General features: G+C 47.7%; 1 protein-coding gene across 7 annotated transcripts in view; it reads left to right on the plus strand.

Annotated features, from left to right (window-relative positions):
* The window catches only part of BCOR (BCL6 corepressor), an 83337-nt gene extending 55995 nt beyond the window's left edge, over window positions 1-27342 (plus strand). For 4 of the 7 annotated variants that reach the window (XM_057378228.1, XM_057378226.1, XM_057378230.1 and 1 more), the window contains 9 exons: window positions 3037-3318; window positions 3718-4071; window positions 9673-10001; window positions 10333-10602; window positions 16400-16566; window positions 23354-23499; window positions 24621-24698; window positions 24911-25061; window positions 26222-27342. In XM_057378228.1, the coding sequence (XP_057234211.1) occupies window positions 3037-3318; window positions 3718-4071; window positions 9673-10001; window positions 10333-10602; window positions 16400-16566; window positions 23354-23499; window positions 24621-24698; window positions 24911-25061; window positions 26222-26516 (2072 nt within the window). In that variant the 3' untranslated portion in view covers window positions 26517-27342. The remainder of the gene's footprint in view (window positions 1-3036; window positions 3319-3717; window positions 4072-9672; window positions 10002-10332; window positions 10603-16399; window positions 16567-23353; window positions 23500-24620; window positions 24699-24910; window positions 25062-26221) is intronic. The other 3 variants (XM_057378231.1, XM_057378232.1, XM_057378233.1) reach the window with 2 other exon arrangements.
* The last annotated feature ends 586 nt before the right edge of the window (window positions 27343-27928 follow it).

Raw genomic sequence — 27928 nt, forward strand, 5'->3', positions numbered from 1 at the left:
GGCGGGAGCTGTGGAGTGGCGGGAGCTGTGGGAGCTGTGGAGTGGCGGGAGCTGTGGGTGCTGTGGAGTGGCGGGAACGGCGGTAGCTGTGGGAGCTGTGGGAGCTTTGGAGTGCACGGGCAAGGACGCGTCCCGGTCCCGTGCTGCGCCGGGGCTGCGCTCCCGTCTCGGTGCGGGGCAGATTACACAACCGGGATTAGTTCGCCGAGATGCCGCTCCCCTAATGGTCTTAGCGGCAGCGAGCGGGACGGATTTCAGAGCCGCGTGTGCAGCGGGCGCTCCTTGAGCCAAGCATTTCTGGCTCGGCAGCCGCGGAGATGTRGCCCCGATCCCCTGAGGGTCCCTCTCGGATGTGACCGGGGAGCGGAGGCCGAGGTGTCGCGGAGCTGCTGGCGGCGAGGGCTTTTTGGATGAGCCTCAGGAGGTGTGTGCTGTTCTTCCCAGCGTGTGGAGCCCCGGAGGAACGCTGACAGTGACAAGCTGTTAGCGAGGTCTCTCCCCGCTCTATTTTTCAGCACAGTCTGAGCGGCGCTCGGCATCCCCGTGCCAAGTCCTCTTGCAGATAGAGAAGGAATTAATCTGCAGCAGGTCGCTTTCGGTGGTGGCAGGCTGGAATTAGCTTGCTGTTTCCTGCAAGCCGTAAAGATTAAGACCGTCACTCCCCCCTCCSTACACCCTGCTACTTCCTCTGACCCTGCAAGAGCTTCTCTGGGAATTGGTCAGGATGTGCCTGCCTTTTCTCAGGCCAGACAGTGTAAGGAGCAGGAAAGCTATCCCGATCTAGTGACTCTCAGCATAAACCGTGGTGTGTAGCTGTTGGTGCTGCTGGAGACGAGAAGGCTCTAAAACAGCAGGAGTGTGGCTGTGAGTGCCCTTACCTGATCGCTTCGGGGAAACTGACCACAGAAGTATAATGTTTCCTTATGAAAGRAGGAAAATAGCAGATTGCATTAAAAATGTAAAATGAAATCTKATAGAAGCATTTATTTCTATAGTGATACCTAAAACGTGGCTGGGCCAGCTGCTTTTATGCTGTGTGAAATAGGACCACTGGTGCTTTTGGTGTGGTTATAGGGTACATCTGTGGGGCGGTGTCTTCACTCCAGATGTGCGAGCACAGGGCGCTGCCAGACTCATTCTGATCTGGGGGAACACTGCGATTTAGAGGCACGGTCCCAGTAAGCTGAGGTACCTGTTCTCTGGAACATTTCAGTGCTGTTGGCTGGAAGAAGTGTGACAAAGTGCATTTTAAAGTCTTGGAGGGAGCATGTGTTGGCCAGACGGCCTTGTGGAGAGGAGCATYGCCAAACAGCGGAACAGCCCGAGCAGCTCGCCTGCAGAAAGTCAGCTTTTGTTTTGATTTTTCTTGGCCAATATCTTGTGCTGTTTTATAAGCAGCCCTGCAGGCAGCTTCCCAAGCAGCGTAAAAATTACGCTGGGGTGTCTTCTGGTGTCCRCAAACGTCTCCAGAGCCCTTGGTGCTACTTGGAGCCATTTCCAAATTGTGKTGAAGAGAAATCTCATCAGGGAGATTTCCTCTCACCAACCCCCCTCAGCCTTCCATTGCTGACAACAGGTATTTAGTGAAACCAGAAGGGGTTGGCAGAGCTGTAGGAAGGTGCTGTCAAGATAAGGTGGGATGGAGTTGGGCTGCATCCAGTGCTGGGTGTTGGAGGGGACAGGAGGGGAGACGGGACTGCAGGGGAGCAATGTCAGCCCTGATAAGGGGGAAGAGCAGAAACGGAAGACCGGGCTGGACAGGGCAAGAGACTGAGTAAGGAGAGGGAGGATCTGCAGGAGGGAAGGGCAACAGCTGTCAGGAGTCCAGGTAGGAAACCATCAGATGTTTGCAGGAGGGGAAATGGGAGAAGGAGGAGGGGCAAGAAGGAGGAAGGGCAAGGAGGAAAAGAGACAGTGAGCTGTGGGGATGTAGGATGGAACATACAGTCTGCCAAACAGCGGYGGAGATGTAGAGTGTTGGTTGGCCAGGATGGCTAAAACACGTGGGAAACCCAGCTTGTTTGTGAGAATTGTAAATGGGAAGCTGATTATTTGTGTTGCAGTCTGTACTGTATCGCCGCCTAACCTTGCCTTTGCTAGTTCGGTTAAGCCCAAGAAAATAACGTTATTCAAGATGGTGATTAAGTGTAATTTTAAATCAAGCATCCATTTAAARTTGCTTAGGCTGTCTCTGAATTTGGGCAAACAGTACTGGAGAGAAGCTGAAGTTAGTGCAGGCGAGGCAGCATGGGTGTTTTTGTGGCTAATTTGTTGGACTAGTTTCTAGTAAGCTTTTCAGAGCTCACCCTCTTGCTGTTGCTGGAAATACTCCTTGAAAAAAGTGAGGTCTGTTTTAGAAGGAGGTGACAGAGATCATGTGAGGTACAGTGACTGGCTGGTTACTTGAAGTGAGGAAGCCTTTTTATAACCTTGGATTCAAGTAGTGCTTTTTGCAAAATATCACAGCTATTCTTAGTGATATTCCTGTGTCCGTGTGTKCGTCTTCTGTATCCCATTTATATCTCCAGAAAAAGGGATGAATGCTTTTAAGTCAGACTCTGCAATTCGATGGGAGAAGTTAGTGAAAGTTTAGGAATTAAGGGACTACTAATACTTGGTTGTCATCAGAAGGTATTTTTGAATTGGATTGTTACTTGCTACCATTTAGAGGGGTGAGGTTGCTTTCTGAAAAAGGTTTGTGCTTTCAGTATCTAAAGATGTTTCTTCATTTAAAAAAGCATATTGTGATGTTTCTATGGATACAAGTATTGTGAATATTGTGCTTAAATAAATKAAGAAACGACACGAAGTAGTGTGCTTTTTGGGGGTTTTGTGCTTAACTGTTGAGAAAACTGCTGCCTTAGGCTGGCCAGAGGAGACTTGTTCCCAAGCACAGTTTTGTGTTTATTTACATGCCTCATGAGCCATAGGTCATGATGGAGATGACATTGAAGAAATCAGAGAGCAAAGCCYTCTCACAATGAATTGTGTTGTATTTATTAGGTCTTGTGGTGTTTGTTTGTTTTGTGTTTTTAGGTAACTTTAGTAGTACAGAAAACAACCGAGGTCACTTTCTTGAAACTCCAGAGGAAAAAGATCTCTCAAATGAGAAATGTTATTTAGAGAGACATTCTGTATATGAAAAGGCGGAAGACCAGCCAACAGAAGATATTGGCCAACATTCATGTCCACGTCTGGACAGGAAGCGTAAACACTCTGGTGAGAGAGTACAAAATGATGGCAGCCAAAATGAAAGCTTTGTGGATGACCTGCAGGATGAAGTTGTATCAAAAGCAAAAAAGAAGAAGAGCTCCAAAGGTAAGACAGCATTTTGCTTTGGTCTCTCTCAAGGAATGTCTTGTGAAAGGAACGTCCCTTTGGCTTAATGTGTTTCCATTTTTGAACTTGCTAGTTACTAATGTGAGCACTGTCATTTCACTTGAAATTATATATATGTATATATATGTATGTATATATATATGTGTATATATATATGTATATATAAAAAAGCTTGGTATGTAAGGATAAAGCWCTAGTGATTGGACACTGTAGCCACAGCAGTGCAAGTTACTGTAGTGCATGTAACCCTTAATGAGCGAACCTTTAAAATGCATAGTGTRCTGCTAAAGCTGAGACTATATGCCCCGAAAGTGAAATGTAGCTTTTGTTTTAAGTTGAGGGGGCTTTTTGATTAATTTTTAGTTATTTTTCCATTAGATGACTGGCCTGAGAGGGAAATGACAAACAATTCCTCTAACCACTTAGAAGAGCCCAATTGTAATGAGGTGACCAACCTGAAGGTGTGCATTGAATTAACAGGGCTCCATCCCAAAAAGCAGCGTCACCTGCAGCATCTTAGGGAACTATGGGAGCAGCAGGTGTCACCAGAGAGATCCCCGTCCGGCAAGTTGGGCCGGCAAAGCAGGAAAGATTTAGCTGAGGCTGTTCAGCCAGAGGCCACTGCAAAGGTCAAAGACTTCACAGAAGAAAGGCACACCAAGAAAAGGTCAGAGGCCAAAAGCAATAGAAGTTGGTCTGAAGAGTCCCTCAAAACAAGTGACAATGAACAAGGTATGCAGAGACTACTAGGGAAACCAGCTGGCTTTAGCATTTACAGTGACGCATGCTGCCACCAATGTTAAGGAATTGTCAAGAGCTTTCTTTTCTTTYTTTCCTTTTTTTTTTTTAATTATATATATATATTTCTGTAGATGTCCATTTGTATAAGGACTGACACCTCCTCTTTAAGAATTACCCTGTAGCTGATACTTGTCAGACAAGAAAATGTTTGTGTATGTGTGTGTAACTATGTGTTTGTGTGTGTGCGTGTGTGTGTGTGTGCGTGTTTTGGCTTTAAATATTTTCGTAGATATGAAGATGATGTCTCTAGAGGAGAGCTGGGGTGGGGGCATAAAATGTGGGCATGCTTCTGGGTGAGGGAGGGAGCAAATAGGCTGCTAGCTGGTGTAAGGGTGTTCAACCACATGTAGGGTTTGAGGGGGTGTGAGCCTCTGAAACACCGTCAGCACAGCTATAGCAGCTCTTGATCTTGGGRACCCAACACCTCCAGCACCCTCAGCACTGCTGGCTTCCCCTGCATTTCCTAAGCCATATGCTCAAGAGCAAAGCTCATCCTTGTCCTGACAAGGATGGTTTGTCCTGAGCATGTCCTGTAACCCGTGTCACCCACTTCCCAGCCCCTTGGTGCTCTCCTAGGGGATCACTTCCTTAAAGCATGTTAACTTTCTTTGACTTGTTTCTGGCTGCTTCTTTCCCCCTCACTCCACTTCCTCCTTTTCCCCATTCTTCCTCCTATTTCTGCCCATTCCCTATCCTGGAGGAGAGCCTGTGGATACCATTTGCCAAATTTTCATTGGGATGGACAGRTCACTGTCCTGTCCTCACTGTCCTCAGCTGCTGAGCACATTTTCTGCTSTGATGCTTTTCGCCTTCCCTTCAACATTTTGCTGCAGTAGCTTGGCCAGAGAACTGATGGGGAATACAATCACACAGTCCACAGGGCCAATCCCCTTTTCATTCTTTTCTCCTGCTCTTTCCTCTCCCAAGTCTCAGCTTCTTTTTGAGGAAAGACTWTTTCTCGGGGCAGCAGCTCCATGTACGGCATTTGGGTCTTTCTTCCTTCACAAACCTGGCAGCTTCATTGACTGCAAGACATTCACTTTCCTGACCTGTAGTTTAGCTGAGATTCCCTTAAAAGAGAAACATGAGGAGAGTGGATCTTCTTGTCCCATGCCATGGAATGGACTGAGTCCAGRTCATCCTGCACCAGTGTGGATTTTCCTGGGTTTTTCCTCTGAAACAATCACAGGCAAAAGTATCAGCTTCCCTTTGGTCCTAAAGTTCCTCATTTGTCCTTCTCCTTGGAAGGGTTATCTGAGGGCAGAAAACCCCCAAACTTTGATGCTTATTGATGGGGAAGGCTCTCCAAAAGAATTTGYGGAGCAGGAGGTCAGAACTTGGTTTAAAAGGAGCTTTGACTCTTCCTTCCTTGCTTTATGTGCTTCCTTGGCGAGCACGGTATTGGCTCAAACACCCCTGCCCGTCACCTGCCCCCCTTTGTACTTTCAGAGAGAGATACCTCGTCGAGATTAAACGAGGGTCAGTAACAAGAAGCTGTATTGTGTAAGGATGCTCTCACTTTCCCCTGCAATGCCTCCTGTGGCAGTGACAGGCTCATGACCTCAGGAAAGAGAAAGAGGTGGCTCCCAATTTATGCACCATTCCCAAAGGCATTCGGGTTCAGTTGCCCTGTGGCTGTGAAAAACCTCTTGGGTTTGGAAGCTGCTGTAAAACCATAAACTTGACTAAATGGCCCCTCACTATTCATTGTGCAGACACACTGGATATCATTCAGAGAATTTTGCTGATGCTCCTCCAGCCTTGTTGAAGTGTAAACTTCTGAATTTCCTTGTTCTTAGTTGACTGGGATGAGGTCATTTTTCCCYGTTGTGCGGCAGAGCATCCTCTGTGTGACAGCATCATGGAGATGGAAACTTCCAGCTTGTCTGTCATGCTTGGGACTAGTCCTTAAACTTCTCTTAAACAGCCAGATATTGTCGGTATGAGAATATACACTGTCACTTACAGTTTTGTTTTTTTTAAATTTGGGAACAGCTATTCACTGTGCTCAAGCCCTGCCTGCAGGCGTGGTAGTTTCTGCTTCTGGGAAGCTGAGTGTATCCCAAGGAGCAGGCTGTAACAGGACATTAAGGGTTCCTCTTTGCCTTATTTTAAAAGCAGGATGATTTGCTACCTCTGCCTGCAAATCTCTAGGAACATGAAGGGTTCTGACTTCTGGGCTTATTACCCCAGTTGTGTTCTTTGAGAGGAGTGTGGGCAGCAGGTCAAGGGAGGTGATTCTGTCCCTCTGCTGTGCTCCTGTGAGACCCCAGCAGTGCTGTGGGGTCAGTGCTGTGTCCAGCTGYTGGGCCCCCAACAGGGGGAGAATARGGACCTGGAGCAAGTCCAGAGGAGGCTTAAAGATAATCGGGCTGGATCACCTCTGCTGTGAAGRCAGGCTGAGGGMRTAGGGGTTGTTCAGCCTGGAGAAGGYTCTGGGGAGATGTTACAGTGCCTTCCAGTACCTAAGGAGGGCTGTAAGAGAGCTGGACAAGGGCATATAGTGATAGGACAAGTGGTAATGGATTTAAGCTGGCAGAGGATGGGCTTAGATTAGGTTATTAGGAAGGAATTCTCCACTGTGAGAGTGGTGAGGCACTGGAACAGGCTGCACAGAAAAATTGTGGCTGCCTCATCTCTGGAAGTGTTCAAGGCCAGGTTGGATGSAGCTCTGAGCAACCTTGTCCAGTTGAAGGTGTCTCTGCCCATGGCAGGGGGTTGGAACTGKATGRTCTTTGAGATCMCTTCCAACCCAAACCATGTCAYGATCCYRTGCTYCTGCTTGCAAAGTGACCTTGCCCTGCTGGGTCTCCGGGGTGCACCAGGTCCATGAACRTGAGGATCCTGCAGCCTGAGGGCACCAGGCTGCTTGCCCAGCCCTGTGACCAAAGCAGAAGCCACGGTCCCTGCTGGGGTTCCAGCTGAGCAATAACCCTGAGTTTCTGGCAGCGCAGTGCCAGCTCTTGTGATGCTCCCCCGGGGAGCCGCAGCCGGTGCGAGGAGAAAGCCCGAGCAGCATGGAAACAAAAGCCCTGGGGAGAGGAGCCAGGAGGATCTCGCCCMCCGGGGAGCCCGTGCCAGCCCCTCGGAGCTGCCTGGGGCTGCAGCAGCGTGGCAGCCGCGGGCTTGGCAGGCAGGAGGAGGCAGCTGCCGKGGTGGGAGCTGAACGGGCGAGCGTTCAGGTGACGCGGCAGCAGCTGCTTTTCCGCACGGACCTCAGCGCAGCCTGCTCCTGCGGGAAGGGGAGACGGGCCCTGCTCTGAGTCAGACTTGCCACAACCCACATCAGTCAGAGGCCTGAGTTTTTTGGGGTTTTTGTTTTGGGTTTTCTTTTTTTCCATGGATATTTAGGTGTATTCCGGCTCACTCTTGTTTTTCTTCGCCCTTCACGTGGTCAGAAAGATGGGGTGGGATTCCAGGATTAATCACTTGCTGCTTTTCTGCTCGTGTTGTCATGCATTTCCCAGGCTGATGCTTGGCTTTTTCTGTGTAGTGCTGTAGTGCTGGCCTCTTGCAATGTCACTGATCCTGAAGCTTCTGGGAACAGCGTAGCTCCTCTCCATCTCTTAGCTCTGGTGCACGTTTAGCCTGGTGCCTGCTGTCACCGCTCTGGAGGGGCAGAGYGAAGCAGAGTTGATGTGGAGTTTGCAGGCAGGAGTGCACGTTTTTTGTGGAGATTAAACTTCTGCTTTCAGATGCCTCGGCATCYCTGCATGGGAAAGCCTGCAGTTCTTTGAGATAAGCTTCCTGTGTTTTTTTTTTTTTTTCTTCCTCCATCCTTTTGGTGTTTCTGTCCTTCCCCAGACCTGTGAGTTTTTCATTGTATAGTAGTTTTTCTGCATGCAGCAGCTTGTTCCATTTGCACTTACCAGAGCTCCTCACCGCTGCTTTCCATCTTTTCCATCTTTTTTTTCTTTTAATAAGTGATTAAGTAGGTAATGATGATACTTCTGTATTGGAATTGGGCTTTTCACATGCTACTCAATTAGGTTAGTTGGGAACAGGAGGATTAAACAGAGTTGGAAAGACAGCCTTGCATCCATAGGCTCAGCCTACGACTAGGTGCCTTCCTTCAATATTGCAGAGCCTGAAAAACTTACATGAATTTTGCTGAACAATCTGCACATCATGTGTCCCATAAATTCCCTGACATCTGCTTGGCAAGCCGTGGTATGTGTCTTTTTCTAGAAAGTGGCTCAAAAGAACTGAGGGATTTCTGTTTTCATCCTTAATCTAGAAAGCCTTCTGTGAGTTGCTTTCACAGGTCTATTTAAAGGAAGACTAGAGTGTGAAACTGCCCACCAAGAGAATTCTAGATTTTATTTTCTTTTTTACTGACTGGCTTCGGACTGAATCTCTTTAAGTAAGGGCGTCTCTCCTCTAAGCACCTGTTTATTTGCTCCTGCCATCTCTTCTGTTCTGAAGGTTGCATTACTTCAGAGACTTCTCAGAGCAAAGGAGCCTGTTTCAAGTTCTCAGGGTTTTTTCCACACCTTCCCTTGGTGGTGTGGTRTTGTTTGGCTGAAGTGTCCCTTCCTTTCCAGCAACCTTTAATTTTTCTGCAGAGGAGTTGGTTCTGAGGTCACCTCAATTCTCTTCCCAAGGGAAATTCACTCTATAAAAAGTCAACTTTCCTGTCCTTGTTTTGTTGTAAACCTGCTTGCACTCTGAAAAAGCCCCGAAACTAACCATGCTTTTTGCATGTGGCCCAGATTGTGGGATTCAGCTTGTTGGAGCTAACCCCTGGAGAAAAGCCAGCTCTGCCAGTATCCTGCCACAGGCAGCAGAGCACTGGCCTTACTGCCTCAATGTCCCATTACTTTCGGATGGAGTTCTTGGAGAAAGAAACCATCTGATTGCTTTTCCTGCAAAATCCATGTGCTTTCCGAGGAGAGCTTGCACAGAGCTTCTGTAGGGATGGCTCCTTGAGTAGTCTTTCTGCTCCTGGCCTGTTTTTGAAGTGAAAATGCTGCCATGGAGATGTTCCCTGTGTTATGGCCGTCTTGGGGCTAACTAAGCTCAGCGCTCCTACTCGTGCTGTCCTGTTAAGACTTGATCTACACTTCCACCTTTCCTCCTGTCCCCTCTTCCCTCGCCATCCCCTGTCTGCCCTTACATCCCTCTGAGAGAAGCCAGGCTGGGCCCAGGCTGCTGGAGAAGTTGGTTCCCGTTGAGATCAGGCAGTCCCAGGTAAGGAGGCGAGTTTTTCCCCCAGAGGGTTCTGCTCTGCCCGTGGTGGCTGGGCTGTGGTGCTGCCAAGCTGGCCTGGCACGCACCCCTACAGCCCCGGCACCGCCTGGCACCTGCACGGGGCATTTCATTCGGGGCTTTTGTTAGAGCCTCGTAAGTGTTAGTGTGGCATCAACGGGCGGGATGCTATTTACAGTTTGGATGTGGAACGCTTAAAATATTAATGATTTGAAAATGTAATTGTAGATCTCTTAAGCAGTGGAGGAGCTTGTGTTAAGTGCTAGCAATGCATTTTCCTTTTAACGCACCATGCGATGTGTAATGCCTTTCCTTCCCATTTAGGCTTGCCCGTATTCCCGGTGTCTCTGCACATGAAGAGCCTTTCATCCACCAATGCAAACAGCAAAAGGCAGGCTCAGCCAAGCTGTACTCCAGCCTCGAGGTTGGCTGCCAAACAGCAGAAAATTAAAGAAAGCCGGAAGACAGATGGGCTGTACACAGACGAAGAGGAGGATTTCCAACATGCATCTCTGCTGCCGAAATACAGCGAGTGTGAGAAGCCATCAGGGAAACGTCAGTGTAAAACAAAACACTTGGCACTGCAGGAGAGGAGAAGGAGGTCATCTCTGACAGGGGATGACACCACAGATATCGAAAATGCTGAAGATAAGGTATCTTTATTTAGACTTAATTGTCCACCAGCCTCTGAGAAGGCAGAGCCAGCTTGCCTAAAACTAACGTGCTTGCCATGCATGCAGGGTAGCGGGGATTGCGTTCAGACTCCTCTGTGGATGCTTTGCACATTTTGTGTTTGCTTKTCTTAACCTTAATTTGAAGGCACTGTTGTAGGGGTGAGGCATGTTGTTTTTAAAAGCTGTGGCGGGTCTTACTTAAAAAACTAAATASGAGTGGGAAAGTGTAATTCCTCGCTGACAAAATACAGTCCCGTCTCTGTACTGCGCAAACAAAGATAAAAACCCCCCACCCTCATGGCTTTGACAGGTAACGGTGACGAGGAAAGTCAGAAAGCGACCGGAGCCGACGTCAGACTGTGACTCCTCGCCAGYCAAGCCGTACGAGCAGAAATCCTACGAGCGCCTGCCGCAGGTGCCCTCGCTGCTCCCCGTGCCCCAGCCCACGCAGCTGCCCATCGCCAGCCCCCCTCAGGAGAGCACCCCGAGCCGGCCCATGCCGCCCGAAGCGCGGCGCCTGATCGTCAACAAGAAYGCGGGGGAGACGCTGCTGCAGCGGGCGGCACGTCTGGGCTATGAGGTAAGGCTCCCTCGGCGCCCGGCGGGAGGATGGTTTTATTTTTATTTTCGAAAGTTAAAATCCTCTTCCCAGTTTTATAGATGGAAATTCTGCGAAGTAGCAGCTTTCAGTTGGGTCGTTGAAATTTGCAGCCCCYGTTCCCCTGCTGCCTTCCCTTCCCTGGCCTGTGGGGTTTGGAGGCAGGTTGCAGTGGGAATGGTTCCCCAGCGCTGCTGGGTCAGCTGACAGGGATGGAGGGCAAGCAGCATCCCACAGGAATGAGCAAAGGGTAAAGTTTTATCGGTAACCCTCACTTCCCTTTAAATCTGAACCATCTGCAAACAGAAAGAATGTCTTTTATTTATTTATTCCCCCCCCCCCTTCCTCCAGATAATCTTTATGGTGATCTTTAATGAGCTGTATGTTTGCTGGTTTTCTTGTTCGTGGAGAGCRTGTAGCTTAGGAGAAGGGTTTTGTTTTTTGTTCTTCTCTCCAAGGAGTATCTGGTATGTGACACAGGATGTAGCGCTTGGAGTGTCCTCTTGCGTGATCAGACGCATCGTAGGAGCACTCTGCATGCTTTATACTCTGCGTCTGGAGCTGCTTGGTGTAGCTGGAACAATGTTGTCTAATGAAAGGGGCCCCCTGTTGCTACAAAAATCAGAAACGGATGAATCCCTTAGCTGTGCTGTTTTGAAGCATGCTTTTATTGGGGAAATACGTGCATGTAGGTATGAGCGTCGTCATCGCTCGATTTCAGATCTGGTGCAGAGGTGTTTTGTTGCAGAGAGCGACTGCTGCCCTCGGCGTGGCTGCAGGGTTTGCCATGGTGGTGAGAGGACCTTGGAGCTGGGCTTGAGCCCCATGCAGGAAGGTGGCATCAGCCCAGGTCCAGGTGGGACTTGCCCAGCCTTGGGGATTTGCTGAGACCTTGAAATGCCCTTTGTATAGCGGGAGAGCTTTGTGTGGAGCAAGATCTTGTCCAGCTCTGGAAGGCAGGGTTTGTTGGAAAGGTTTTGTTTACCCTAGACAAAAGCTGCTTCTAACCCAGGGCATTTCAGCTCTAGCTAGGAGAAGTGGTTGTTACAACATTGCTGTGGGATGCTCCGTGTTTTAAATGGTTTAATTTTCTGTGAGTCCAAAATCAAAAAGTGTTATAGCACGTGYTCCAAGCTATCAGTGTGTATTTTCTTCCTGCATGGGGTCTGTCAGGGTGAGTGTGCTTGGGCACTTTGCCTTCTGTGCCTGGCACCTCTGCTGAGCACAGCTCAGCAGGAGCAGCTCCCAAATTCAGTGATGGGCTGAAGTCTTGCTCTAGCAGGAGCCCCGGGCTCTCCRCTTGCTTTGACAGCAGGAGCTCTCTGCTGCCCTGGCCAGTTGCAGAAAGCTGGGAATACCCAGGCTTACCAAAGTGTGGATGACCTTGTGCATCACCATGCCCTTCTCATTATCAGCTGGTTGGGGGTTTTGATTTTTGGACTTGAATTCACCCAAAAGTTCRAGCGAACACCATGTTTTTAGTAGAATTAAATWTCCAGCTCGTTCGRTTTGATTGTTCSGGTGGTGTTRGCTGKGCAGCAGTTGGTTCTGTYACTGGTGGAGCACAGGGCAGGGAAAGAGCACCCAAAYTGCTGCCAGAATGTGACATGGTGTRTGTCTTTCAAGGCTCAGAGTGGTGGGGGGCTGTGCCACCCTGTTGGAGCTGCGTTTGGCCCGTGGTGTGCTCTAATAGTTTCATTATCTGTGGAAGCTCCACAGCTGAGGGGTTTTTGTTGCTCGTGAYGACACTGCTGCAGTTAGTAGAAAGCTGAATTTCCTCTGTCTGCAAAAGAATGAGAGTGATCAAGAAGAAATTCCTCTATTTAAAAAAAAAGGAAAATCTGGATGAGTCAAGGTAATGTGTTGGCCTGTGACCTGTGGCAAGTGCGTGGGTCAGTTTTCTGCCCCCGCTGTGAGCAGGGCAGCGGCCCGTGGTGGCACGTGGGGGCATGCCGTGGCTGCTGCGATGGCAGCCTGGTGGCCCTTTGCCAGCTGCGTGGCAGGGGAGGCAGACGGGTTTGCATCATCGGGGCCACGCTCGCCCGGGGAGCCGAGTGCTGATTCAGGACTCGGAGCTGGAAGCGGCTGGCACCGCAGGGCAGCACCGAGCCCTGGCAGGAATGCTGCGCTGCCCTGAGCCCGGATGAGCTYGTGCCTGCCCTTGGCAGCCTGCCTGCCTGTGCAGCAGGGATGCCCTGAGGCTGTGCAGAGATCCCACTGCAAACCCTTGAGCGCACAGAGGTGCTGGCGGCTGCGTGTGTCACTGCTGTGCCCTCGGGGAGCCCAAACGCTGCCAGGCCGTGTGCCTGTGTCCTGCTCTGGGTCCCACACGTGCCCCAGATCATCGCAGGAATMGGGACACAAGCGGGTACGACTTGCGTGTGAAAACTGACGCGAGTGTGAAATGTTGAAGGACGAGTGTGGTTGTGTCTGGTCAGATAAATTGCAGGGCTGCAGCCAGCAAGGCTACCAAAGACAGTGCAGCAAATRGTCTTCAGCCCTGGAAATCCCTGATGAAGCTGATGGGAARCTTTGCCTTTTYCTTCCTAGGCTTCTGTGCCGGGCCRTGCTTYAGCAGGACGTTTCCAGCCCATCCCAGTGTATGGGCACTCCCAAATCCGTTCTGTTTTCCCCATTTGAAACAAATGACTTGAGAGATAATGGTAGTCTTAAAACTGTAATTTACTTTTTGAGAAGAGGGAATTACAGGGAGCGTAGAGTCTTTTTAGGCAAAAAATTACAAAAGGCTTGTGTAATGAATTTGATGTGAGAGGAAACACTGGCTGTCTTTGTGCCTCATGTTGCTTTCTGGTGTGTGTCCGAATGTGCTGGTTTTGGCTGGGGTARAGTTAATTTTCTTCCCARTGGCTGGTACAGGGCAGTGTTTTGGGTTTGTGCTGAAYACAGTGATGATAATATAGGGATGTTTTATTATTGCTGAGCCGGGYTTGCATAAATCCAAGGCCTTTCCTGCTTTTCCTGTGCCACACTGGTGAGCATGGGAGGCTGGGAGGAGACGCAGCCAGGACAGGGGACCCAAACTGACCACAGGGATATTCCAGACCATGAGACATCATARCTCAGTGTATAAAGGTGGRGGAGGAAGGAGGAAGGGGGTGATTTTTGGAGTGATGGTGTTTGTGTTTCCAAGTCACTGATATTGGGGACGGGGCCCTGCTCTCCTGGAGGTGGCTGAGCACTACCCAGCCATGGGAGGCAGGGAATGAATTCCTTGTTCTGCATTACTTGTGTCCATGGTTTTTGCTTTCCCTGTTAAACTGTCTCCATCTCAGCCCACAAGTTTTCCACCTTTGACCCTTGTGATTCTCTGATTCTATCCCTGGTCCTGCTGGTAGGGGAGTGAGTGGCTGCCTGGAGCTTGGCTGCTGGCTGGGGTGAAAGCATGACTTGGAAAGTTCTCTCATGAGTTTGGTATTAAATCCTTCCTGGGAAGGCAGTGAAATCAGCARAGTGTGGTGGAATGAGGAGTTTAAATACGTGTGAAGGCAGGGCTTAACCAGACACGGTGAGTTCCCAGTGTCACTGCCACAGGAGCAGGAGCTCCAGGGCATCATCATGCCTTGCACAGCTCCCCTAGGGCTCCTGCATCCTGCCCAGCAATGGGCATCACTTTTGGGGGATGTTGTGGGGAAGTGTTAAGCCCCAGCATGTAATGCCTCACCCAGGGTCGGGTGTGGGGGAGTAGTGCTTTTTGGGGCATGGGGGATGCTGGCTTCTTCCCTTGGAAAAGGAGTACATAAGAAGGGCAGCTGTTTGTGTATGAGGATGCACCATGCATATTTGCATATTTTGACTTTGGGTTTGGCTAAGAAACTGCCGGCAGCAGAGGTGGAGGTGTCCAATTATGTTCTAGTTTGACTCTTTGGATGGACTGTGAGTGATTTTCAGATTGCTGGTTTCCATAGAGCACCTGAACAGACATTAAATTGCCCGATGGCACTCTTATAGCCTTCCTGAACATCAGGGAGAAATGCTTGTGAAACCAAAAGTGTGTTTGTGGCACCACATGTTCCTGTATTCGGCAATGATGGCTAATTTTTCTGTAAATTGAATAAATCATGTTAAAAAAAGTTAATGAGGCATTTAATTAATTAACAATGTAGAGTTTTATGGTCTTTATGGTTACATTTTGTGGTTAATGACATTCTTCTTATAGCCTCTTAACACAGAATTGCCCGACAAAATTAGCTTTTCTGTCCAGTAGTGGGTATTCCACCCTAGGACAAGCCTTTCCTTTTTCACAAAAATAGATGAAACGTCTTTTATTTTGAGTTGCAAAATCTATTTTAAATGGTAACTGCATGCTAAAAGTGGAGCTGAACACAGCAGCTGCTTCTGCTACCTATATCCATCTGCTAATTTGCCTGGCAGGGTGGTCTGGCTTTGAAGGAGAATTCATACCTCCGCAGTGTAATTTTGCACAGCCCTTCCTTGAGTATGTGCAGGGTAAAGAGCATCCGTTCTGGGCTGATGTTTGGCCTTTGTGGCTGATTAGCAGGAGCATTAGGAGCTCTGTTGGGTGAGAGGTGGGGCTGTGGGGGTCCCGGGTTAAGCCGGTGGGTGCAGCAGGGGTGGGTGGATGGCAGGTGGAGGGGATGCTCCAGAGCCTGGGATGGGCAGCTCATTAACTCCCAGCTCCAGCCTGGTTAGTGAGGGCCTGCTAAAAGAGCAGCTTCATGCTGTATCCTGGATACCRGCTCTCGAGTCAGGTGTACCCAGAGCACAGATTATTGCGGGCTTTCCGGTTTATTTTGAGACGGGGAGAATAAATGCATTGCTCCCGACGTCGGTTTGTTCTCTTGTTTTGGCAAAACAAGCGCTCGCCCCCTCCGTGCTGTATCTGGCTTTGCAAGGATGCCACTCAAATGCGAAATTAATGGTTTACCACTAATCTGGGAGCGTGGGGRCTATTTTGTGCATTGAACATCTCTTAGAAATGTGTGTTGTTTTGTTTTGCTTTCTTTCGCATCCGGCGCAAGCCGAGGAAGACTCGCACCATCCTAAATTTTTGGTTGAGTGATGGAGCAGTCATTGTTCCAAGGCTGCACGGCAGCGCAGAGCCCAGGCTCTGGAGCGTGGTGTATTTGACTGCAAGATGAATTGTGTTAAATTCACATGGCTTCCTGCGGCGCCGGGCTCGTTATTGGAACCTGGCGCCTGGCTTCAGTTCTGCATGCAGAAAAACCGGGGTGGGTGAAAATGGGATTTCCCCGATCTCCACACCAGCCGGGCTGGTTTTTGTTTGCTGATAGCAAACCATCCTTTGTGCGTCTTAAATGTGTTTTGTTTCGGGTCACGCGCTTTTTCTTTTTAAAATCAAACTGATGTCGGCTGTGCTGCTGGTGCACTTGCAGAATTTTCTGCTAAAAATGCCGATGTAAGAGTAACAACCTTCCCACTAGCTTTACATGTGAAAGTTTTCACAAGTGGAACATTGTGAGTTTTGTTTGCGAAATTTGCACGTTCTCCTTCTGTCACAGTGCCTGATGTTGGAGGTTACAGGGTCCTGCAGGGCACAGAGCTCAGTGTCACTTTGCCCAAACTAATCTGCTCAGGGAAATTGTGGTCTCTGCTATGTCCCTGAATAGACAGGACTGTCAACAGCCCCCTCTTTTATTTTCCTTTTGACTGATCCATCTCGTAGAGGGTAACTCAGCCTATCGTAGGGATTTTATCTTTTGCCCCTTTTCCCCCCACTTTTCCTTCAAGCCGAGAAACACGGCGAGAAATAACTGGGTGTTTTCCCTCCCGTTTCCAGGAAGTGGTTCTGTATTGTTTGGAAAACAAGGCGTGTGACGTGAATCATCGTGACAACGCGGGTTACTGTGCCCTGCACGAAGCCTGTGCCCGGGGCTGGCTGAGCATCGTGCGGCATCTCCTCGAGTACGGCGCGGAYGTCAACTGCAGCGCGCAGGATGGAACCAGGTTAGCGGCACCCCTGGCCCAGCCCCGGCTGCTCACCACCTCTGGGCCTCTCCCTTATCCTCCCCTCTCATTTATCCTCTCCTTTATCCTCCCCTTGTCCCGCTTCCCTGTCCTCAGATGCTCAAAGCAGGTATTGCTGCCTCATTGCTGGTCCTTGGGTGGGGGCGTGCGGGACTCGGTGCCCTCCTCTGCTCTCTGGTTAATAAAGCAGTGGGGATGCACTTCTGTTGTGACTTGAGTTCSGGGTAATTGCTTCTTCTTCTGGGAATTTTAATAAGTTGTGCTTGGGTCGGTTTTTGTTAGTTGGTGGAATTGCCAGCTACAGGGCAGGAAGGAGGGATACTTGAGCTGCAGCCCGGCTCCTGTGCCCTCCAGGTCCTTTGAATTGTGCCAAAAGAGTGGGGTTTGCCTTGTTAGCAGGGTTACTTTTAAGAGCACTTCAGGCTTTTGTGGCGATGTGGCGTTGAGTCCTGTATATGCTGTATAAAAATGTTGTTTGCTGAACTATTAAACTATCCGCTCATTTGATATTTTGGATTTACTTTTCCTTCTTTTCTTTTTTTAATCCCGAATTAGCCTTTTTTTAGTTTCCTTCACAGAATAGTAGGGGTGCTTAGTTCCTGTGCTGTCAGAATAGATAGCCAGCTTTTCTTTTTTGGCTTTGTAGAGACAAAAGTGCTGCTCCAGACCTTTTTTTAAGCTCCTTGTGTATCTCCTAAAGCACCTCTTTGACCACCTCTGYGAGGCTGACCCTGGGGTAACTTGTCCTGAGCATATGCAGAGCGTTATTCAGTCTGTGCATTTTGGGGACAGGTTGCTTTGTATTCTGCAAATCTCCTGCAGCTTGTTATCTTAAATGGTTTATCGCCTTCCCTATCACCATCCAAATAGCCAGAGAGGTAAAATTAGCGTAACTAAGAGCCTGCTCCTTTTGTTTTTAAGCTCTTTATTTATTAACTTGGGARGGGAGGAGTCGGGAAAACAAAAAAGAGGGCTGGTTAGGATGGTCCATTAAAAGTTCATGATGGTCCATTGTTACCGGCCCATCACCAGCCCATCACAGCCCACAGGAAAGCTTTTCAGAGAAACATTAAAACCCCGACTGGATTGTCAGATTCCTCCTCTGTCGCCCACTTCTTTGTAAGAATTCTGAGCTCTCCAGGCTGCCAAACAGCCTCGCATTTTCTGCTGCCTTCAGCTGTAATACGTGACCTGTGCAACAGCGGCGGGTTGCCGTAAAAAGAATCCTAAATTATTTTTGTCTCACTCGCTGGYATAACCTATATAGAAAATTATCTCCGGGAAGTGTCTGATCAGTCTTAATCACCTGCCAGTTCAGAGTCCACCTTTGATTTCTAGTCACAGACGGAGCTGATTTTCAAGAAAGAAACTTGGCCAGTGTACCCTGAAAAGTTGTTTTGGGGAAAATGGATTTTAGAAACTAACATAATGATGATCTGATCATAGATGGTAATGTCAGAACTCAGCTTGCTGTTGCCTCTCTTTTCTGAGGGCAGGCTTGCTTTTCATTTGGAAAGCTGCCCAACAGACAGCAAAGAATCCAAAACACAACTAATATACACAGAAAAGATGGTCTGAGTTGGGCAGGACAGAGAGCAGAAGCTTCTGTAAGGAACTCTGGATGTGTGTAATGCACTGTCTTTTGGCACGACCAGACTTCTCTGTGGAGTAAGTCAGGACATTTGTAAGACAAATCCCATTTCTCTCTTGAAGTTTTTCTCCTTTAAGGAGGAAAGATGTGTCAGTCTTCCTCAACTGTGTTGGTTTTAAAATTCAAATTYCTGAACATGTTCAACCCTTACAAAGGCTGTAAAATCTTAGGAAGAACAACAAAAAAAAAACCCACCCCAAAACAAAAACAAAAAAAAACCCACAAACAAACCCACTATCAAAGACCTGTCCTACTCCCCTTCTTTTTTAACAGCTCTGAATATGCTTTTTATTTTCCACTCTGCCACCTCACCTATCCAGAGGTACTTTTGGTYGTGCTGAGGAAGCTCTCGAGCCTGCAGACACTGCTAGTGGATGTGTGTAGCTCTGTAAAGCAGCACAGGGGAGCGATGTAGCAGTGATGCAACTGCGTGTGCTGTGTTAGTGCAGGTGTCCGGTGAGGCAGCCTGGGGGCTCATCTGAACCTCTGGGCTCTGTTCCTGCTGCCTCTGCTGTCAGCTTTTTGGTGGACACTCTGGAAAGCTGCGGCTGGTGAGGGCATGGCTTTGTTCCGTACAAGATGCCCATGTGAACGTGAAGGATGCAGGAAAGTTCTGTGAGCTCCGTGCATCTCTGGGTCCCGTCTGAAGTGCTGTGGGTGCTCTGCTCRGCGTGCTGGTTTGGCATGTGTGTGATTTGGGATGAGCCAGGCGTTCAGCCTCTGGTTCCTGATAATATCAGAAACCTGGTGGAGCCAGGAACAAACAAGCACCAGACTGGTGTAGGGGCAAGGAGGTGAGAGCGCTTGGGGGTGTGGGAATGGTGCAGCCCTTCCCCTCAGCCCTGCTCGGCACAGGATGTCCCTCTCTGCCCTATTCACAGCACATCTGGCCAGGCTAAATGTGGTAGGTCTTGGATGTTTTTCCCCCTTAAATTCTGTGCTGATGGACCACATGCAGTGCCTGCAGACCCTGAATACACAAGCACTCTGCTGCTCAATTAGTGCCTAATCAAAGATTATTGTAGAACCCGGAGATCTTTAAGACCTGTCTCCGAGGCGCTGCAGTCACTGAGGGCTCTTAATCGTCTTACCTATAAATAATAATAGACCGTGCTTAAGAGGTGAGAGCTTCCCTTCCCTGACAGGACCCCAGTAAGCGCAGTAGCTCGACAAGAGGTGTTGGAGCTCACATTTGCAAGGCTGTCTGCCTCGTGTGTTTGGCCTTATCTCGCTGCTCCTCTCCTCTTACCTCTGCAGCCCGCCCTTGCTGAAGCGGTGCCACTGTAGGAACAAAGCCACATGCCAGAAAAACAGGCATCCCCTGCCTGTTAGCGAGGGCTCCACGTCGCTTCCGAGTTCGCTCGCTAGATTCTCTCTCCGCAGCCAGTTCTGTATCCTTCCCGCTGGCAGCTGATGAGCTCAGCCTTTTTTATTTTTTTTTTTCCTGCGAGGACCATGCCAAGATGGCTCTTTTCCTGTGTCCTTTCAGCTGGTCTTGGCAGAGCCATACCTTGCAGCAGCTAATTKCGTTAAAGAAGAGTCAGCCTGCGTAGCTGCCCTCCTGCAACTTTGTGCCGTGCCTCTTCCGTGGGGCAGCCTTGCGTAACGGAGCGGGTGGAAATAAAAACAAAACGCCGAAGTACGGCGAGTTACGAGACCTCTTAGTGCAGGGAGGAAAATTCTGGTGGTGCCTGAAAGGCTGAGAGCAAACCCCGGCTGGTCTAAATAGTTTATAATTTTGGTGGTGGAATGATAAACCCCCAGTGAAATGTTTTCCTAACTCTAGTGGCAGTAAAAATAGTAGGAAGACTTCGACAGTACACAAGAGAGGGTTGAGATGTGTGTCTTTTGTTGGATATTGCTGCTCTCCAATGTCCCCAGATCCTTCTGGGGCCTTTTGAAGGGTTTGTTTTAGAAACGAGCTGTGCTATGTTAACGGTACCATTAGGGATAGGGAGTGTTTATTTCCACCATGCTCAGGGTGGAAGAGATTGTATGGGCAAAGCAGCCCAGGAGGACTCCCAGGGATCTTTTTTTTTTTTTTTTTCACATCTGAAAAAGTTGCCTATTCCAGTAGTTGCTTTTGCATCCTACAAAGAGGTTGGTTAAACTCTGCCAAGACTGAAGAATACTCCCTCCTCTGCTGGCCCTGCTGGGAGAAGCAAACGAATAGCTGTGCCTTTGCATGGTCCCGCTCGTGAGCTTGCCAAGAAGCTGTTCTAGCCAGTAAAAGAGTCTGTCAGTGCTCTGTTTTGGCCTTTTCTCCCTGAAGTTATCTATGGGGAATCTCCTCTTCCCCCYACTCCCTGCCAGTGTTTTCTTCCCTTCCCTCTATTTATTGCTCTTCCTTCTTCCACACTGCTTTCCTACGCCTTTCCTTCCCCATGGCCCTATAAAGTCCCCTCTCATGCCCRGGCAGCCTCCCTGTGTACTCTTGGATGACAAATCTTGGTCTGCCTGCCCTGGTGTCTCTGTCTGCAGCACCTCACTGGGCTTGGTGACCTGAAGAAAGGGAGAAGGAGGTTCCACCACAGGGTTACAGCCCATATGGTGCAATTTTTCCTTCCTGGGGAATGCCCAGGCACCCTTTAATAAACTCGTCTGAGTGTTGTTAAATCAWTTGAAACACTGGGCAGTGATTTAAATGCTGTTTTTAATAAGTTAAGGGATCATCTTGAATTCATTACTGCTTCAAAAGCCACTTAGGTAAGTCAGTTTAAAGAAACCCCAAACACAAACAAGAAAACCCACAAACCAATAATCCCACAGCACTCSTCAACCCCCTCACAAAACCAGAAAATCGTAATTCTGAAATAAAATTCAAAAGGAGTTCAAAATTAAAGACTCCGGTAAAGCGCGGGARTGGGGGAGAAAGAGCATTCCCAGCACTTGGCAACAGCCATAACTCTGGTCTGCTCCCGGTGCCTGTTGCCAGACTTTCAGCCAGGGATGCTTCATGCCCAGTGGGGGACAGGAGGGTTTGCAGCAAGGCTGACCTTTCCTGCTGTAGMTGCTCTGAGTGCCGTGACCCAGCAGCTCAGGCTCAGATGCTTGCTGACAGCAAGAAACACCCGATACCTCTTCAGGCTCCGTGTCGGCACCTCTGCTATTTGTTGCCTCCTGCTTGGTGTCACCTGGGGTGTGACACTGTGATGTAGCACTGACCAGATCCTGGATRTGATGCTGCTCCTGTGGGGAAGCTCTGAGTCAGTAGGTGGAGGTGGGAGGGTGAGACTCGCGGGGGATCCCGGGAATGCTGGCTCCTCCAGCTCTGCCTCAAAGGCATCAGTTTGTGTTGTGCTTGAGACATTCCCACAGAAACTGAGAAGGGATATCCTCACCCTTTGGAGCTGATCCTCATGGACCTCTCTGGTCTTAAAATCCAAAGGTGGTTTTCCAGGGAGTGGTATGTTGGGCTTTGGAGGCATCTGCATGTTTTGCTCTCTGCTGCTAAGGGGCTGAGGGTTGGCATGAGCTGGGCTGAGGGCTGTGCTCAGCAGCTCGAGGATCACCTGCTTGTTCTCTGTCTTGGTGGCTTGGGGTGTACAGGAGGCAGGCAGAATGGGATGAGCCCTGTTTCCATAGGGAATGAGCCACAAAATCCCCAGGTGCACCTCCCCATATCAATAGATGATACATATCTCAAAACCAGTATGACACAGAGCCTTCCAGGAAGATGGAGGCAAGCAAGAACMCTTCACGTGCAGCTGATGTTGGTCACCCCAGGTCACAGCTTGCTGGAAGGTGCTTGGAATAAACACATCTGGGACCTCTCTTTGAGGTGTACCAGAGTGACCCTCCTCCCCCTCCTGCCAGCAGTGCTGCATGATAGAGGGGACAACGGTGGTGTGGGATCCTCCCCTCCTCTGTCCTGAGCACACATGGATGCCAGGTCATGCCAAAGCAGTGGTGACACAGAGGGGACATTGCCGTGTGAGGCAGGAGTGGTGGGATGTGACCTCTTGGCAGGAGGGARCTGAAGCCCTGGTTGCCAGCTGAGAGTTGCTTGGCAAGATCTGGAGATGCAGCGGAGAGGTTTGCTTGGCTGTGCTTCCTGATGACTTCCCCTTGTAACATCATTCTGAAAGCTTTCCAGGAAGGCAGTGTGGGATTGTGGTTAAAGTCCTTCCTTGCCTTTTCATGGAGGCTCCCTGAGGGCTTGAAATTCTTGTTGGGGGGCAGCAGCRTTGGCAGCCTGAAGGAGGACTTTTGAGCTGAGTTGGACTGCCATGATCACTGCCCACGCATTTGACTTTGGTTTTGGTTCCCTGCTCTTGCTGTCTAAGGAAAAGATGGGATTTTAACACATCTTCATTAGTCTGAAGGGTAATATGTTCTACTTCCAGACAACTCCCCGTTACGTATAATCAATTTTAAAGGCAAAAGTTAATGCGATTTATAATTAGCGATAAAGAATTCTAAACCTGGAATTGCAGGCCTGTGTATTAATGAATAATCCTTCTGAAGGCTCACAAAATCTATGCCTGCGCTTGTATAGATTGCTCACGCCGCATAAAATGCGTTAATTTCTGGGTGGACTACACTTAAAATAACATGTTTTTCTATCCTCTGATTAGGAGGGTTGAATTGTGCTGCAAATAYATTCACAAGTACTGTTTAAAGAGGATGTTCTGCGTGGAAGTTTAATTCCTAGCAAATTTTCATAACTTGCTTCTGTGTACATAATTTAGGGGCTTTGGGTAACTGATTTCCGTGCTTGCCCAGAGGCAGGCTGAACGAGCCTTACTCCACAACACGCTGTTAAATTGGCAGAGATTTGGAACGGTAGAGTGACTTGCAGCAAAATGATGTTTGTGAGGCTTCACACAAACTCCTGCTTTCTGTTACAGCGGTGTAATTATTTCACTGTCCCTCAAAATGTGTACGGCAAGGAAGAGACGTAACAGAAATATCTGCCCTGAGCAGTCTGACTGAAGACAGGAGGGGAGGGGATGATGTGCAAGTAAAACCGATGATAACRTGATTGGCAGCTGTATTAATAGTGTTACTTTCTATAAATAACTTTGATCTACAGTCAGAAGTTTCTTGTCAAAARCATTTGCATAACACTGTTGAGTCAAAACGTAACGCTGGGATTCTTTCATTTCMCACCAGACCAATCCACGACGCGGTCGAAAACGACCACTTGGAAATTGTCCGCCTGTTACTGTCCTATGGTGCTGATCCAACACTTGCAACCTACTCTGGGAGGACCATCGTGAAAATGACCCACAGCGAGCTCATGGAGACCTTCCTCACAGGTCTGTGCCCRCTTTGCATGAGGCTTTCTGGTCCTGGAAGGTGGGGGGTTTTTCCCTGAACCCCAAAGTCCCGTGGGTGGGGTGGGCTTCAGTAGCCCCCTCTTTGCCATCACAAACCCAGAGGCTGCAGGTGGGAAGCACAGCCATGCTTGGGGGCTCCTTCTAATTGAAACTCTTAATGAATCATAAGGATTATTCCACTGTCAGGTTTGATATGAAGGCAGGAGGTCAGCAGGCTGTTTCGGTGCCTGCAGTTTTCTGCCTGAAATGAAAACAAGAAACTTGCCAATTCAAATAGCTGTTTGTTAAACATACTTATGCTTTCCCATGGTCTTGCTTTTAATCATAGAATATTTTTGGTTTTGCCAGTTCTGCCTTGTTTTATAACTGAAATAGCGTAAAATTCTATTAAAGGCTCTTGTCTTTAAACATGTCTATTTTGTAACATGGTTTTAGGGTTTTTTCCTTGTAGTTTTGGATGAAGGCAGTGCATTCCCTAATAACATAACTTTGTGATGTTCACAGTCAATGAGTTTAAATACTCATCTGCTCACCTGTTTCAGTGGTGCAATACAGAAAGCACATAGGTATACCAGGACAGGTATATCAGGACTCCAGTGAAGTCCAGTATCTTTGACTTCCTAGCATCCTGAATATCAGCATATTTTCACCAATTCAACTTGTAAATCTCCCAAATTATATCTATAAAAAAGAACTGTGTCTTCTTTTCCACCTGTGTGGAAAAATCTTTTTCATCAGTTTATTTGGGGCCATGGTTTCCCCYTCAAGTTGGTGTCCAGAGTAACTGTGAAGGCCAAAAATGTGGTACACCCTATCTTCACAAAAATACAGTGCTGCTTAAGGCTGTAAAGCCTTTGTGAAGCTTAAGGCTGGGTCTGTCCCTGTTAGATCCTAGGTGATTATCTGATGTGGTGGGTCATTATTTGATGTGGGGGAATGATGTAGTGTGTGCTGTTTTTTGTAGCCAGGAGTRTGGTGTGGGATTTTTTGGTGGAAGGTGCGGAGGACGCGTATCGAGGCTGTGTGACGCGCGCTCTGCTGAACTTGCCAGCTTTTTGTTCTCATCAGTGTGTTTTTTGTTGTTGTTTTTTCCTCTCCAGAGTATTTAACTGACCTGCAAGGTCGAAGTGTTGATGACCCTGGTTTGTACTGGGATTTCTATGGCAGCTCTGTGTGCGGTGAGCAAATGTTGCCCTTTATTTCTTTGTATGCAGAGACTTAAAAAACACGAGGCACATGGGGGTGGGGGCTGTTTTGTTGTGGTGGTGGAGGAAGCTAGGAAGGAAGCAAACTGATTTTGTTTACAGATCACGTTATTTGGGAAAAAAAAAGCAAGACCTGCAACAGTCTTTTCACTGCTGACTTAGCACCTTTATTCAATTTTATTTAGATCCRAAAGATGAATCTGGATTTGATGTCTTGGCAAATCCTCCTGGCCCAGGTGATGAAGATGAAGATGGCTTCAGYGATGTGTTTGAATTTGAATTTTTGGATGAACCTCCCTTACCGTGTTACAACATTCAAGTGTGTCTCTCTCAGGGGTAAGARCAAATACAGGTTTTGGGGCAAAAACAGCTGGGATGATCTGTTTGGGTYGGTGGCAGTTTGTGTTGGTGGGGAAAAGCGTTTGCATTTCTGTAACGTGAATGAGAGATCAATACTGGAGCTGCTGGGAGTCTTTGGAAATAAACTGAYAGGAGATGAGAGGGGAAAAGGCTGGTCTGTCAGGGCTGAGTTTTGAGTGCCACATTCTCTAGTGGGACAAGTGATGTTTAAACAGAAATTCCTGTCCTCATCCCAGACAGGCGTCTTGTTTATAACTTCCCAAAATAGAAGTGCTTCTAGGACTTAAATATGGACATGATCTTTGTAAGGTGTTAATTGTATTTTATGGGCTTTTCTGTACTGCTGCTGAGTGGACACGYTCTTGTGGATGACAAAATGACACCATTATTGCATTCCTAGACTTTGCAGCAAAACTGGTTTAATCTCTGAATTGGAAAAAAACAAATAAGCATCTTAGGGAAGATTCTGTGATAGTTAATAGTAAGCAAAGAGCTGGAGAGTTGTATTATCTATTATATYGAAGATACAAATTAGCTTTGTAAATGGCTGTTCTTCACCATTTGCACCAATTTTGGTGACAGCTAGTTTTAAATATTGATCATGCAGGAGTGTGGGTTTTAGCATGTTTTTTGTGAMTTGGTGACAGATATAACTAAAATTCCCTGAAGTGGACAAGTACAAAGATTGAATTTTAAAACTGTGTTGTTTCTCTGACGAAAAAGCAACTCACTGTTGACTTCTATTTAATATTGGCATCTCTGGAAGTCAGAAGTGCTGAATTTTGTGGTTATAATTATAAGCCATCTCCTGACTGGCGAAATGAAAGTTGGGTTCAGTTGGGCTTAGCTGTAGGAGTTGGGATGGCTGCTGGCCCACATGGGCACTGAGTAGCCCAGGTTTTACAGGTTCCAGTGCCCCTGTGTGCCTGGATCCCTCCTTCCCCGATGCTGCAGTACTCTGAATAAATACATCCACACCTGCTCATCTGTTATATTCAACCTTCTGGGTGACATCCTTGGTTTCAGAGGGATTGGTGGGATGGGGGAAGGTTTGTCACTCAGTGATGTGTGGGAAAGTCAAGAGTCCCCTGACTTAATGTCACTTACTGGAGCCTCTTTCTCCTTTGCTTGCACAGACCACGGAACTGGCTTCTGCTCTCRGACGTGGTGAAGAGGCTAAAAATGTCATCTCGCATCTTCCGCTGCAACTTCCCCAGCCTGGAAGTCGTCACCATCACGGAGGCAGAGTTTTACAAACAGACTTCCCTCAGCCAGTTGTTCTCTTGTGCTACGGACCTTGAAGCTTTTAACCCAGAGAGCAAAGAGCTYTTGGACTTGGTGGAGTTCACAAGCGAGCTCAAGACTCTGCTGGGCTCCGATCTTCACTGGTTGCATCCRCACGAGGAACCTCCCTTCGACATGGTCTGGTGAACCATCAGGCCATKTAATGTACAGCGCTCTACACAGCGACTTCTTTATGTATATGTGTTCAAATGAAATCGTTTCTGTAAAGAAAGGACACTATTAAATATGAAAATAKCTTTCCTTTATATAAGAGATCTGAATTCCAGTTGGATGGATTTTGGAAGAATTTTTTTTTAACTTCAATCAGTTTTTACGAAATTGTTATATAATGTTTCTTTAAATGCACACAGGCTTTGTGATAAGTTTGTTATTACTCGGAACACATTTTTTTTTTAACGAACACACCCACACACATTGACTTTGTTTCATACAAAGCACTGATTACACAGAACATACTTTTTCTAGGTGATGTGATCAAAGTCGTGTGGCTTGTTTGGGAGATAGAATTCGGTAAGGCACTTGGTGATATTATTTTTGTTTTTTTTGTTTACAGAATTACCTGCTTTGGCCAGGTAAGCACTATTGAATATAATTCAATAGTTTGTAATATAAATTAAACCATATCCATACGCATCAACTAATTGTAAGAACTTTTATATCCTAATTTAAAAGCTGTGAAATTTAGTTTTCACACATCAAACCGGATTGTTTATATATGTTTAAACATTTTATGCTCTTTATTTAAAGAAGACTTTGAACTATTTTTTCTGTACCTTGTAAAATATTGAAAAACTAACATATGTTGAAGTTGCTTGAAACTGTACATAAACTAAATTTTCTGAATTGTGTGTTTATGTTTGAGATCTGTGTTTTAACTTTGTAAGTAAATCTTCTGCCTTTGTATTTATATTTTACAAAAATTTTCTTAAAGGCAATAAAACTGTTGAGAAATGAAGAGGCTAAAGTGACTCACGTTGACTCCATGCCTGGTTGTGACATGAGCTTCACCTCATTTATGTTTATGAAGTAATTTCCAAAGTGGAGCAGGGTGATGGCAAGCAGCTGATGAAATCTGGGGTACAATCTGTATTGGCTTTCTAAATTCAAAGTTTCAAGACAACAGCAGAGGTGGGACAGAGGTTTAAAAATGGTGTTCACAATGCTTTCTGCACCACCTTTTAGCTAAAGAATTGCAAATAGGTTCAGTCRTTTTCCCTCCTTTGTCGTCCTTTTAGTTTTCATTGGCGGAATTCTCTTTTCTGTGGAGTCTGTAGAGGGAAGTAGATTACTGCCAGGGGAAATGCTTTGGTTTTAATGTGGAGCATTAAGCTATGAACACGCTTTGGGGGCATCTAAAGGTACAGTGACCAGAATGTCACTTTTGCACTGCCTGGGAACTTGCATCTACGAGGCTGGGCTCTCTGGGCTTGCTTGGGTAGACCCTCTCTGCAGGGTCTGGCTCTGCTCTCTTGTGGAAGGAGGTTCTTGCTGTGAACCCAGACTGCTGATCTTTGCTTTGGGGCTGTTTTCAGTTGTAT

Source organism: Malurus melanocephalus, unplaced genomic scaffold (genome assembly GCF_030028575.1).
Source record: "Malurus melanocephalus ecotype Western Australia unplaced genomic scaffold, MMel_1.1 scaffold_349, whole genome shotgun sequence".
Lineage (NCBI taxonomy): Eukaryota > Metazoa > Chordata > Aves > Passeriformes > Maluridae > Malurus > Malurus melanocephalus.